Source organism: Polyodon spathula, chromosome 2 (genome assembly GCF_017654505.1).
Source record: "Polyodon spathula isolate WHYD16114869_AA chromosome 2, ASM1765450v1, whole genome shotgun sequence".
In the NCBI taxonomy this organism is placed as follows: Eukaryota; Metazoa; Chordata; class Actinopteri; order Acipenseriformes; family Polyodontidae; genus Polyodon; species Polyodon spathula.
The window spans coordinates 86998785-87012354 of NC_054535.1; the positions used below are offsets into that span (position 1 = coordinate 86998785).

Genomic DNA, 13570 nt, shown 5'->3' on the forward strand with positions numbered 1-13570 from the left:
TTACATAATATACTTAATATACTATGACATACTTTCACATGATTTGATTGGCTCTTTTAATGCTTTATTTGCATATTTCCCTACAACCCATTGTAATTAAATATATTGCTTTCATTCACCTTAACTCAAAAGCTACTTGTTTATATATATACACTCACGCTTCTTATCTGTTCATGGATTGTATTCTATGTATGTGTTCATTAATTTTTTTAAATATAGGAAGTTTTGGACATTGCAAGGCTGCTTCTTGTAGAACTGGGACAAAACAATGATTCAGAAATTGAAGAAAGCAAAGCCAAACTTGAACAACTGAAAACAGTACTGGAAATGTAAGCACTTTTACATTTTTTAAATACTTTTTCAGTACAATTGCAAGGGTAAAATTTAAACAAGCTACTTTGCTGAACAAACAGCTTTTTTTTTTTTTGACCCCCGCTGGCCGGGTCCAGGCTTTTTGTATTTTTTAATTATTGGGATGCTGTCACAGAGACGGCCGAAGTGGGCAGCGTCAGAACCAGGAGATCAGTAGCTAATTAATTACCAATTAATTATTCACTTGAATCCCAGCACGTGAATTAATAAAGTGCAATTCCCCGTGCTCACTATATTATTACATTTTACTTGCACGTGAGTGCTGTGCAATCCTCGTGCCTAAATACACATATACATTGTTAAACACTCGTGTTACACAGACCCGTTTATATTCTGCTTAAAAGCCCCCCCCCCCCCCCCCCCCCCCCCCCCTCTAATTAATAATGTGTTGATTGGTTTATTTGATTAATACAGGTATGGGCACTTTTCTGGGATAAATCGCAAAGTCCAGTTAACTTACCTTCCTCATGGATGCCCAAAAACCTCCAGTGAAGAAGAAGGTAAGATGTCATCTATGTTCTTCTGAGTTATTCGTATTTATTTTATTTTTTTTTGTGTGTTGATGCAAAACTGAACACTCAGTACAATTGCAAGGGTAAAATTTAAACCTGATTAGCTACTTTGCTGAACAAACAGCTTGACACTACAGGAATGTTATTCAAGTCTTTGCTGTTCCTGTTTATTTAATCTTTTTCATTATTCCCAAAAATCCTTCTTTACTTCTAGATAACAGACGAGAGGAACCGTCCCTTTTGTTAGTCCTCAAGTGGGGAGGAGAGCTGACCCCCGCTGGCCGGGTCCAGGCTGAGGAGTTGGGGAGAGCTTTTAGGTGCATGTACCCAGGAGGACAAGGTACATTTTTTTAAATGTATTTTTTAATTATTGGGATGCATATTTTTGTTAACATTGATAGAGTACAGGTGGCAGTATGTACATATAAATATCACACTTCTATTTTTACAAATATTTAGAGAAGTCCTTATTCAGTTTTGTAGAAATCTGCAGTGCAAATTTATTGATAGTATCAGAATCTAGTGGTATATGGAGGCATATGCCAACCTTGCATTTTTACATGTGCATATAATGGATGTAGGTCAAGGTGGTCTTCATTTTACTGATGTCTCTAAATCAGTATATCACTATTACTGAGATACATTTTTTCTTCCACCAACATGTGCAATAGTTATAACTATACTGTCATTTTTTTCCTTTCAGAGGGGTCTAAATTTCAAAGTTTCTCTTGATTTGTAGGGGATTATGCTGGATTCCCTGGGTGTGGTTTATTGCGTTTGCACAGTACCTATCGCCATGACCTGAAGATCTATGCCTCTGATGAAGGCAGAGTTCAGATGACTGCTGCTGCCTTTGCCAAGGTAATGTAGATTGAGAAAGAAATCATTTAAAAACACCTCCAAGTATGCTGTCTGCCAGCCTTCTGAGATTAAACCCTGCTGGTAACTTGCATTGTCAGCCAAAAAGTAGATTAGTGCTTCTTTCATTTTTTACATCATCTACAACAACCATCTACATTGCTGGTAAAAACAAAAAGACAAACAAAAAAAACCCACACTCGTAAAACAGCTGGCTTTGCTTCAGAGAGATTTTTATGGAATGTACAGTAGCTTGCATTGATGTCCACAAGGCTGGGTTTTATTTATTTATTTATTTATTTTTAATCCAGCTCTTCATTGTTTCATTGGGTTTTGTTGCAAAGGTTGTTATCCATGTGCATTCTTGTATTAGTTCAGTTTCCTTTTGTGGTACCGAACCGTATCTGAGTGTTGTGTGGTTTGACCTCCTAGGGTCTGCTAGCCCTTGAGGGGGAGTTGACCCCCATCTTGGTCCAGATGGTAAAAAGCGCCAACATGAACGGATTGTTGGACAGTGACAGCGACTCTCTGAGCAGCTGCCAGCAGCGTGTTAAAACCCGGCTCCATGAATTCTTCCAGAGAGACAGAGACTTCACCACCGAAGATTATGAAAAGGTGAGCAGGCAGGAGTGACATGATAACAGTACAGTATGTTAATGAATATAAGGGCCAACATTTACATACATATAAGTCAGTGATATATACATATGTATACTTCTTATTGAGTGGACAGAGACACAAGAGAGAAATGATGTAATAAGTTAATGACTGATACTTTAATCTACGCACCTTTTTTCCTGGGTAAAAGCCAGGGATAGAGTGGAAGAACTTGTGCAGATTAAACATGTTATTTTCTATCTTGAACTACCTATCCAATTTTGGTCAAAATATATATGACTATTCTCTTCTTCATGGGGGTGTCTAAATCTATCTCAATTTGACTTGCAATTTGTGGTTTTACAGTAGTACAGATAAGAAGCAAAGTGAATCAATTCCAGACATCTGAAATGTTACTTATAGAATTATTGTATACAAATATTTTCTACAAAAAAAAAAAAAAACCCTAGATGTCCTTTGTTTGTTTCCACAACTTTGTGACTGTTCACATTACAAACATTTGATCATGAAAATATTTCTCATTGTGCACAGCATTGCCTAATAATCAAACTTACTTTATCCTGAAAAACATCCCAAACATAAATGCAAAAATGTAATGATTACTGTTCTCTTATTTAGCTATCTCCAACTGCAAGCATTTCGCTTATCAAGTCAATGCAGATGATTAAAAATCCTGTAAAGACATGTGATAAGGTCTACTCTCAGATCCAGAGCTTGACATCGCAGATAAGGCAGAGGATGGAGGATCCAAAATCAGCAGGTAAAAGTTCAGTGTTTAAACGTCTCATAATGTATTGAATCTGTACTTCACTTTGTTACCCTGCCAGTACTGATTGTACTACTCATAATAAATAAAAGTAGTTTGTCAAAAGAGGAAGTTGCATTGCTTTTAAAAACTCTAATTTTGTAACAAATGTAAATCCTGGTGACTTTGTCTGGCTCACGGATCCCCTTTCATTACACATTTCTAATTTCATATGAAGACCAGTCCTCCATTAAGAACAATGGGCATAGTCTTGAGAGCTCCCATTAGCAGGTACAGCTCTCAGCCAGTACCATTTAACTAAGTCTCTTAGGTGGTTACAGTAGTGTGGTTTTGTTTTGTTTTGTTTTTAACCCATGGTATATGAATATAAATGAATCGCTCCTATCTTGCTTGCATAGATATCCAGCTTTACCACAGTGAAACTCTTGATCTTATGCTGCGTAGATGGGCAAAACTGGAGAAAGACTTTAAAATGAAGAATGGAAGATTCGACATAAGCAAAATCCCTGACATTTATGATTGTATTAAATATGATGTTCAGCATAACAGCTCTTTAAAACTGGAGAACACAATGGAACTATACCGACTTTCAAAGGCATTAGCTGACATTGTCATTCCTCAGGTAACTGGTGTGTGTGGGTAGACTTTCAATTTATTTTACCATTATAGCTGATTAAGCAGAGAACAATGGGATATATCATAGACATCCTACATATATGAAGCTAGTCAAAATAATTCTGACTTCTCATGCCTCAAATTTTTTTTTTTTAAATGAATGTTACAATATAGAAAATGTTTTAGAAACCTGCAATATTTGGACGTGCCTTGTGCATCCATGTTTGTACCCACATTCTGTACATTTCTTTCATTTTCTTTCATAGGAATATGGTATAGCGAATGTGGAGAAGCTGGACATTGCTAAAGGTTACTGCACTCCTCTGATCAGGAAGATCCGTTCAGACCTGCAGAGAACACAGGACGATGACACTGTAAATAAACTTCACCCTGTGTAAGAGTCTTTTACACAGAAACTAAGAAAAAATGGGAGTTAAGGAGATACTGCTTCCTGTGCTAATTGAATTACCATACATTTATTTTTTAATTAAAAATCCCCTTTTGGGGCAGTACAAATTTGGATTTAAAAGGGAGGAAACTTTGCACATCTCCTCTTGCTCCATTGTGTATTCAGCTATGTGACGTGTAATAGAATTGTCTTTTAATATACTACGTCTTTCTGCTTTTGTTTTACACTAGGTTCTGTTTTCCCCCCAAAAAACAAAGTCAGTGCATTTCTAATGACCAGGTTGAAAACTACTTCCTGGGTCATAGGATATGCACAATGTAGTCACAACATTAAATGATAAAAGTGAAATAGTATAACTATTATTAAAAGGTATATGTGCCTAGTTGAGAATTCAGCCTTTTGGCTAGACTTGATCTCCATATACACAGTAATATTTTAAAATGAACATATATTTTCTTTTTAGGTATTCCCGAGGAGTTATGTCACCAGAACGGCATGTTCGGACTAGGTTATATTTTACCAGTGAGAGTCACGTTCACTCACTTCTTTCCATTTTACGTTACGGGGCCTTATGTGATGTAAGTTTGAGTTTTTAAAATAAAATTTTTGCACTTTAAAAAATGTTGCAGGGCTGTTGAAAGATGCATTGCTTTGATGGTGTAAGATGCATTATTTAACTAGTCCCTAGGAAATATTTATCTGGTTTTACAACTTATATTTTATGGAATATTTGAGATGGACTATAAATGTATGGAAAATGTACATACCTGTTAAAACAAGTGTTCCTTGTTCATGGAGAACTAAACCTTTACTTAAAAGATACAATGAAACTCTTGTAACATTTATTTGTTTGTGTTTTATATTATGAAGCCATAAGCCTAATGTTAAGTCATACTTATAAACTAGTGCTATTGACACTGAGACTTTCTTTTTAGGAGACCAAAGATGATCAGTGGAAGAGGGCCATGGATTATCTAAATGTTGTCAGTGAGCTTAATTACATGACTCAGATTGTGATTATGCTTTATGAGGACCCAAACAAGGTAGGTGAATTTAGCAGTTTTTAATCTTTCTTTATGAGATTTGTTATTTTTATTGCCTTTTATGATTATATCATTATGATGCCACAGGACCCTTCATCTGAGGAACGTTTTCATGTCGAGTTGCACTTCAGTCCTGGAGCAAAGGGTTGTGAAGAAGACAAAAATCTACCATCAGGTTTTGGATACAGACCAGCCTCTCGTGAGGTAAATGTTTCACTATAAAACCTTTGGCTGCAAAGAAGGATTCCTGTCTGGCATTCAGTCTATATAATTCAGTCTATATACTACTGCCGATCTCAGATCACAGTTCAATATTATGAGGAGTAGCTTGCAATAAATGATTTTTAATTAAATGTTTTAACACTGATCTAGAATTTTAAAGTTTCTTGGTCCATACCAGACTCTCCAGTTCTGAATCCAGTCAAGTGTTGAATGATGCTACAGTATTTATGATCTTTACTAAATGTATTATTGTTTATGTATTTGTCATTCAAAGTTGATAGTGTTAAGTAACAGAACAGTCACAAAGCTAAGTAATTATCTGGCAGAGAGTAATTACAGACAGAGCTGGATGTCTAGGTGTGTATATGACTGTGTGATTTTAATAAGTGGTCTCTTTTCTATGCAGAATGAAGGTTCAAAGAAAAAGTCCCAGACTAATGACAGTGATGAGGAGCCCAATGCAGCTAAAAGGGATGAACCGGACAGGGCCCCAGTGATGTTCCGACCAATGGTCTCGGATCCCATCTACATTCACAGAAAGTCACCCCTACTGCGCTCCAAAAAAATTGGCTCAATAGAAGTAAGTACATGTATAATATCTTCTGTGGGCAACATAGTAGATTAGATTCTGTTTGTAGTTGTGATGTTAAGCTACATGTTGTAGAAAAGCCTAGGGTACATTTAAGCCTAGGGTACACATAGTTATGTGGCTCTTACTGGGTCACAACAGGATCTGCTGGATAAGCTGTTATGACCTATGTTCGGTGAATGATTAAAATCTACATTTTAATTTTGCAGGGTTAAGGATTAAGTATATAAACATGATGATGATGATGATGTCAGGAAGTAGTTTTTGGTCTCAAGATAGGTCAGCTATTAACTGCAAAGTCAATGCTTTTATTTATTTTTTCTTTGCCACTACTGTATTTTTATATAACACACACATGTATAAAGCACATGACTAAACTGCCTTGGGTTGCATGTTTTGTGTAATGCACATCTCTTGTACATGTATCAGAAATTCCATAGGATATTGTGTAAAAATCAACTGCCTGAGTTACTGCACAACCTGTAGGTTATACATAGAAATAGTCTTCATTGTTAAGTTAGTGTGTGTTGTAGTATTAATTTATGGTTCTGATTAGCATAAATTAGTATTGATATTGGTACCGGTAAATATGCATTAGTTGAAGGGTAAGTATTTGTTGACCCTTAACTGCTGGGTTACTAAAATGACCATGCCAGGCAAAATTGGCCACACTGCAAAAACTATTAAGATGATATAAGTCTGTAAAGTATTTTTACATTCAAATAAAAGCTAAAGAAAGCAAAGGGGTTGCTTTGGTAATTTTGACCCAGAAGTTAGTAGTAAACTGTTTAATTTAAGCATAATTTTAATTTTGTAAAGGTTCTTTTTTGTAAGTACATCTTAATGTGTTTCCTTAGTATTGCATGTATGTGTTCAGGTTTTGAGATAGTCACTTGGTTTGAAGTAAAGTGACATTTTAAATATATTTATTGGAATTGTAATTTTCAAAAAATATATTTTGAGGGGGGGGGGGGGGGGGGGGGGGGGGGTGTTATGCACCTATTTCTCTTCTGTGTTTGCTCTGTATATCAAATACAAAATACAGGACAGAATGGACATTAATATCTGTATGGTTTTAATAGTATGGTTTTTAATCTTGAGTGGAGGGCAAAGCAGCATTTAAAACATATTTAAAGTCATCATAAATTCTGTACATAATAATAATAATAATAATAATACCATAGTAATCATGCAGACATGTTTAACAACTTCCATTTTATCATAAATGATTGCATATCTATTCCTTAAGCTGTTCTAGCATTATTGTTACCCTGCATTCACAACATCAAATAATATACTTTCGGTAGCCATTAGTCTGCTATTCCATTTTGCAAATACTATACAAATAGCTCCATATATGCTGACATTGATGTGTAAACCATCAGCCAGGTTTGTTATGAATGCCATATGAAGTGTCTTCTTTTCATATCTAATCAGTCAAGATAGTGACAGACTACAAGAAATACTTTGTGATCACAATAACATTCTGAAACAAGCGATTAAAAAGACAAGTGTGAATCAAAAATTTACAGAAATGATTTTAGTTTGCAAGCTCCGTGTGGACCCATGGTAAAAAAAATAAATAAAAAAAAAAAACACAAAAAAACAAGCAAAAAAAACAGTACAGTTTTGCTGGTAGAATCTACTGCGTGGGGCCACTTGGTAGAAGCAGAGATGTATTGAAGTAGACTTTATGGCGGGTATCCCACTTATCCGAAGCTCTGCATCTTAGACTGCAACTATAAAATTTACACACTTTAAGAAATTGTAAAAATCCCTGAAGTGACCTACTTGTATGTTGTCAACGTGCAGCCTGTTGAAACATCTGAAAGACTTCCATCAATACTCACAAAAACTCCCAATACAAGCAGAAGCAAAGCTGTAAAGGAAATCGCAAAGGGTTTTCATAATAATGTACCACTGTACAAACTTCTAGTCAAACTACTTTTAGAACAAACGTTGATCCATAATGAAATCGTTGGAATTTCTTTAGCGTCCTTGTGTCTTGTTACCGGTTGGGTCTGCAGTCAGGGATATAGGTGCTTTGATTTGTCAGGATTTTTCGTTCAAGCTCTGATAAATCTTTGCTTCTGAATATTTTATATCTCACTAACTACTGTAACAGCTAACCGCTCACTGTTCTTGGTCGTATGTACGCAGTGATAAAACTTAAAAAACATTCCATCGAGATGCACCTATAAACTGGCCACATTCTGTAATTGTAGGTTTTTACGCCCTGCGTAAATATACAAAAATAGAAAAACAAAAGCTGTGTTACAAATGAAAAAAAAAACAAGCTTTTCAAGCATACCTTAGATGTGCTGTAAGATTAAATTATATTTCACTACAAAAATCAAATAAAAAATCAACACTGATTTAACAGCTTTTACACAACAAGTGCACTTAAGTACATTCAACTTTGCACGTATTACAAGGCAGCTTGCCGAAGCTTGATAGTTTCATGTATTAAAAAATGTATATTGTAACCTTTAATATTGTAATTTAAGGCTTGGGCAGCTGTGTACAGTAGTACAGCATTGAACTTCTGAAGACTATTTTCTTGTCTTTTTAAACCCAGTGAATTGAATAATACAATACAATAGCTCACCTTGTTTGATTTAGTGTTTGAAAAGCAGAAAAAGAACTTGGTGCTGAATGTTGATGAACCATTTAGCTGGATTGTATCTAACTTGCCATGCTTTTGCTGTTTTTGACCCCTTTTCTCAGTTCCAGGAAGAGAGCCCCCTGAGTGTGTCTAGCCCTGAGTGTATTGGTACCTGGATGCATTACACCTGTGGTGTGGGTACTGGGCGTCGAAGACGCAGATCAGGGGAACAAATAACTTCTTCCCCTGTCTCCCCCAAATCACTGGCTTTCACATCCAGTATTTTTGGCTCATGGCAACAGGTTTTTAAACTTTCTTCATTATTAAAACAACCATTTGTTATGCGTTACAAACAACCTTAAAGGCAGTGAAAAAGGACACCTAATCTATAAATGCATTTATTAGAATTTTTCTTGCTTTTTAATTGAGAAGGGAAGGGAGCGGGTTTAAAAAATAAAATAAAGAAGCCTCTAGAAGGATGTGTGAAAGGGTAGGCATTATTGATGGCATTCTCACGACTACTCTGTCAATGTAGACTAAGGCCCTACTCATGGGAGTCACAAAATATTACACAATTGACCTTACACCACTACGGTGGAACAGTTTGATTATACATAGGGCTTCTGATTTTAAGTTTTAACCGATAAACACCAATAAAACACCCCCGATTTACAAAAAATAAATACAAATAATGAAATCGGTGTGTAGCCAATAAATACTGGAAATGGTTTCTCAATTCACGTTGACTTCACCAATTTAGCCAGTGAAAAAAATGTAATCGAATAACCTCCAAGAAAATGCAAAAAAAAATACCCAGTGCAATTGGTCAATGTTATGAATACTTTAAACCCACCCCAACTACCGAGTAGCAGAAAATTCATTTCTATTGGAGGATTATACAACAAAATGCCTAAACACACAAAAACCCCAGATGAATATGCCCGTGACCATACGGATTTTGTTGTGGAAGACAGCAAAGGAAAATAAAGAAAAGTGTGCAAGTACTGTTGGGTTACTATACACATTGTGACAAAAAAAGGCCCAACATTTTGGAAAGTAACCCAAAAAAATAATTATAAGCGAAAGCCCTGAAAAAAATGATAAACACCGAAAAACAGAAGCCCTATTTATGCAGTACTTTTAAAATGTTTTACTTTGTTCAGTAATATATAGCACCCTTGCTCACAAGATATATTAAAATATTTTGAAAGCATAATTTCCTGTTCCTGTAACTTCCCCCCTAAACTATTTGACTCTGCCTTTCAACCCTCAAAGTTTTATTTTTTGCCATGTGACTTAGGTAGGGCCTTAGTAACGACATATTGTACCACATTAAATAGACAAGAAAAGATTAAAGTTACTGATTCAATGTCGGTCATAATGTTGATCTGCTGAAAACAAAAAAAATGATTAGTTGTCCTTTTAAGACTTGCTAATTTTAATCATTTGGTCATTAAGGGTAGTGTATTAAAGATGTAATTTTGGTTCCGGTATTTATAAATACCATTAAATTGCTTTTGGGAAAGATGGTTTTAAGACAAACCTACAGTGGCCTGGTGCTTACTCTTTTTGCCAGAACTCTAAATCCTGCTTTATCACTAATAAACACCCATTCCCTCTAAGTTCACTGTTTTGAGGGTCAGCACTTCTTGGACAGTTTGAATACTCAATACACTCCAGAGCTTGGGTTTAATATGATTCATTGCAATGGACTTTTTCCTAATATCGTTTACCAGCATATAATTGTCATAATTTAATAAAAAGTGGGAAATCACTGTGTTATCTTATCCCTGAGGAGATTGATTCCTTTCACAAAGTCATTTTATAAAAGATAGAAAGAATTGTCCTTTGTGCATACCAAGGATGAATCTTTCTAATAACCTGAAATGTCCCACTTCTGTGTTTTAATCTCAAGCCCTTCAAAAACACATAACCCAGCGAGAAAAGAGTAATTCTTAATTGCACAGTTCAACCTGTGGGTACCTTCTAGTGTGTATGCTCACTTCCTAATGCTGTCAGATCATGTGACTGATGTGAGTGAACCTTAATTTGAGGTCCATCACTGCGGTTGCTCACGTGACCTCACAGTGGACCTTACAGGTAAGCATTATATTTGATCATCAGGTTTTAAAGCTGTTCACGGCTTACTTCCAACAGCTATGACCTTTGGAACCTACCTTTTAATGGGATCCTGGACTGACGAATTGCCAACTTGGCCACAAATAGAACTCTTCAATGTTGAGTTTGCTCCTGTAGGGGTCCTGTACAAAACAGTGATATTAACTTCTTTAAACACTTGTCTGTTCTTTCCCTTTTTTTGAGACAGGTGCAGTATTTGTCTGGTAAAAGTCACTTACTCTTGCAAACCAGCTCATACGTGTTGTCATGTCTCTCCATCTTCCTGCATCCTTCTCATTCTTGATGTGTGCTTTATCCACTACCATTGCAAGGACCTCATACATGGAATGGACTCCTTTCGGTCTTTGGGATGTTGCATGAACTTTCAGATCTTTTGTGACTGCACTAACATTCCTAATGCAGCTTATTAACATTGTGTCTGTCTGGACAGGCCTCTGTGTAAAGAAAGGTGTGGGATATACACTATTCATGTCTTTTAAGCTAAAATGCAGAAATATTTTCTCATCCTCATTGTGCAGGTCCTGTCTGAGAGCAATAGCCATGCACGAGTTACCAGACTGCATGCAGAGCAGAAGCACACTGGAATGGGTAAGCACTTAACGCACTTGCATTGAGAACATGTAGCTATGGTTAATTGTGCAGTATTTCTAATCCACTGAAGCACAAGTTGAACAAAGAAGGATAATCCTTATTGTAAAACTGGAAAACCATTCAATTCTGATGTTGAATTCCAAATTGCTTTCTTGTTATACAACATTGTGTACTGTGTAACTTGTGTATTTTAGATGTGCAGTTTATTCACTATGGAGAACACTTTAAATAACCCAGACACTTGGCTGACCTCACAGTGATTGATTTTATCCAGTACAATTGACAGTCTGAGCTGGTTGTGTTGATAAAGGGCATACATTGACATGCAATTTTTTGTACTGTATGGTACTGGGTAATCAGTAATATATACTGCACTGTTAGCTCTTTTCTGTAGTATTTCCCAGGAGTGTTTGTGTTCATTTCAGATAGTGTGTTGCTCTGAAGCACTGTAAGGCTGCTATTAAAAGTTTATCAAAAGCGGAACTACTGCTTAATCATACCAAAAAAATAAACAAACAGGATGGGTTTATGATAAATAAACTAATATTTGGACCATTGCACACCAGATGTGATTTGCCATTTACATTATGTGCAAAAATAAAAACAAATTTAATAAAAAGGCATCACTGTTCAAAGATGCAGTAAGAAATACATGTCTGTCACTGTAGTATTCATACAATATTTGTAACATTAAATTCTGATAAATAAATCTGGTATGCAGTGGCCTTTAGTAAGAATGGGTTGTATGATCTGTAGTGTCTGGTCTCAAATGTTTTGTTTTTTTCTCTCTCATTTCTCCTTTCACTTATCTGCAGTACTAGTTTGAGCTTGTCAATGTTGGTTTATAAAAGCTACTGGTGTTATCGCTGTTTGTGTATCTGATTCCAAGTCTTAAAATGTATATTGTAATGCACATGAAAACTAAAATTTGGAGTGAAGTGTGACATGTAACTTGTGGATTTTGCCACATAACATTCAGCAGATTGCAGCACTGATTACATTCCTCACACATGCTGGTAATGTCCTGGGGTACAGTATGTATCTAAGTATAGAGGTCACTAAATTTGTAGGAAAGACTTTCTGACTAGAGGGTTTAATAACAAGTGGGACTTATTGTTGTGTTGAAGCATATTTTATGTGTTTTATAGTCACCGGTATTTCATTTTTGTAAGTAGTGATTATTTATTTTCAGGGCTGTGTTCAAAGGTTCCTTTGCTAGCCAGGGATTCGAAGGTTGTTTTAAGCCTTCGAAGGTTCGTTAGAGGACATTGACGCACTGTTTTATTTATTTTTGTTTTTGTTTTCTTGTTAACAGAAACTGTTTGAAACTATATGAATACTATAAATCACACATTCAATGTTACTCGCATGCCAAATCCGATCTTTTGATTTGTATAATGCATATTACGTAAACAAAAGTTTTTGTATTAAAATCCGCTACCAAATCCTTATACATAGGAACTCTACTTGGTGCTGCTGCCGTGTACGTAGCAGGGCATAGTATCCAAAACACTGGGGCCGTACAGTTTAGTGCTTCAGTAAAATATGTACTGAATATCTACTGTACAAGACAGTGCAAGAGAAGTGCTATGGTAGAATATGTTTGAAACATACAAAATATACGATAACACTAATACTTTTAATTTAGAAAACTGAGCCCCATCGTCCCTCCTCCTCCAGCTCATGTAATCCAGAAGCAGACCTTTAATTTGTTCATTTTGTCATCTCGACAGCACAGTATAGTGTAAGCTGTATTGAAAAGAAATGTCTCGAAACCCCTCTGCTGTTTTTTTTTTTTTTTTTTTTTTTTTTTGTTAAATGCCCAGACGACCGAAAAATAAGTTTAATGGAAACTGCAAACAATTAGTATCGTGGAGGCATAACTAACCTCTGGGGGTCACTTGAGAAGTTTCTTCTTCTTCCGGTGACTGTTAAATAAAGCACTGTATGTAGGCCTATTATGTGTAAATAAACTGTTTTTTTTTTAGTTAAGTTATAAAAACGTGATTTCTGTTCTATATAACGTGTTTTTAATCGACATGTGAATGTTTTATTCCATTTATATGGAATACCCGTAAAATAGATTTTCAATCAAATATAAACAAGTATCTATGGTGAAGTCACCAGTAAATTATGCAAATGAGTACCATTGAAGGTTCAAACTTTCCTTCGGGACAGTGTTCCAAACCTTTGAAGGTCAAAATGTACCCTTCGTTGCAGCCCTATTTATT

At 35.7% G+C, this 13570-nt stretch overlaps 1 protein-coding gene across 1 annotated transcript in view; it reads left to right on the forward strand.

Moving 5' to 3' along the window:
* Positions 1–13570, forward strand: part of ppip5k2 (diphosphoinositol pentakisphosphate kinase 2) — a 45041-nt gene that overhangs the window by 24487 nt on the left and 6984 nt on the right. Inside the window, exons 13-26 of the mRNA XM_041233255.1 lie at positions 220–329; positions 787–872; positions 1099–1224; positions 1624–1745; positions 2175–2357; positions 2979–3120; positions 3525–3748; positions 4008–4135; positions 4614–4728; positions 5086–5193; positions 5281–5397; positions 5822–5995; positions 8732–8911; positions 11267–11336. Coding sequence (XP_041089189.1) covers positions 220–329; positions 787–872; positions 1099–1224; positions 1624–1745; positions 2175–2357; positions 2979–3120; positions 3525–3748; positions 4008–4135; positions 4614–4728; positions 5086–5193; positions 5281–5397; positions 5822–5995; positions 8732–8911; positions 11267–11336 — 1885 coding nt within the window. The remainder of the gene's footprint in view (positions 1–219; positions 330–786; positions 873–1098; positions 1225–1623; positions 1746–2174; positions 2358–2978; positions 3121–3524; positions 3749–4007; positions 4136–4613; positions 4729–5085; positions 5194–5280; positions 5398–5821; positions 5996–8731; positions 8912–11266; positions 11337–13570) is intronic.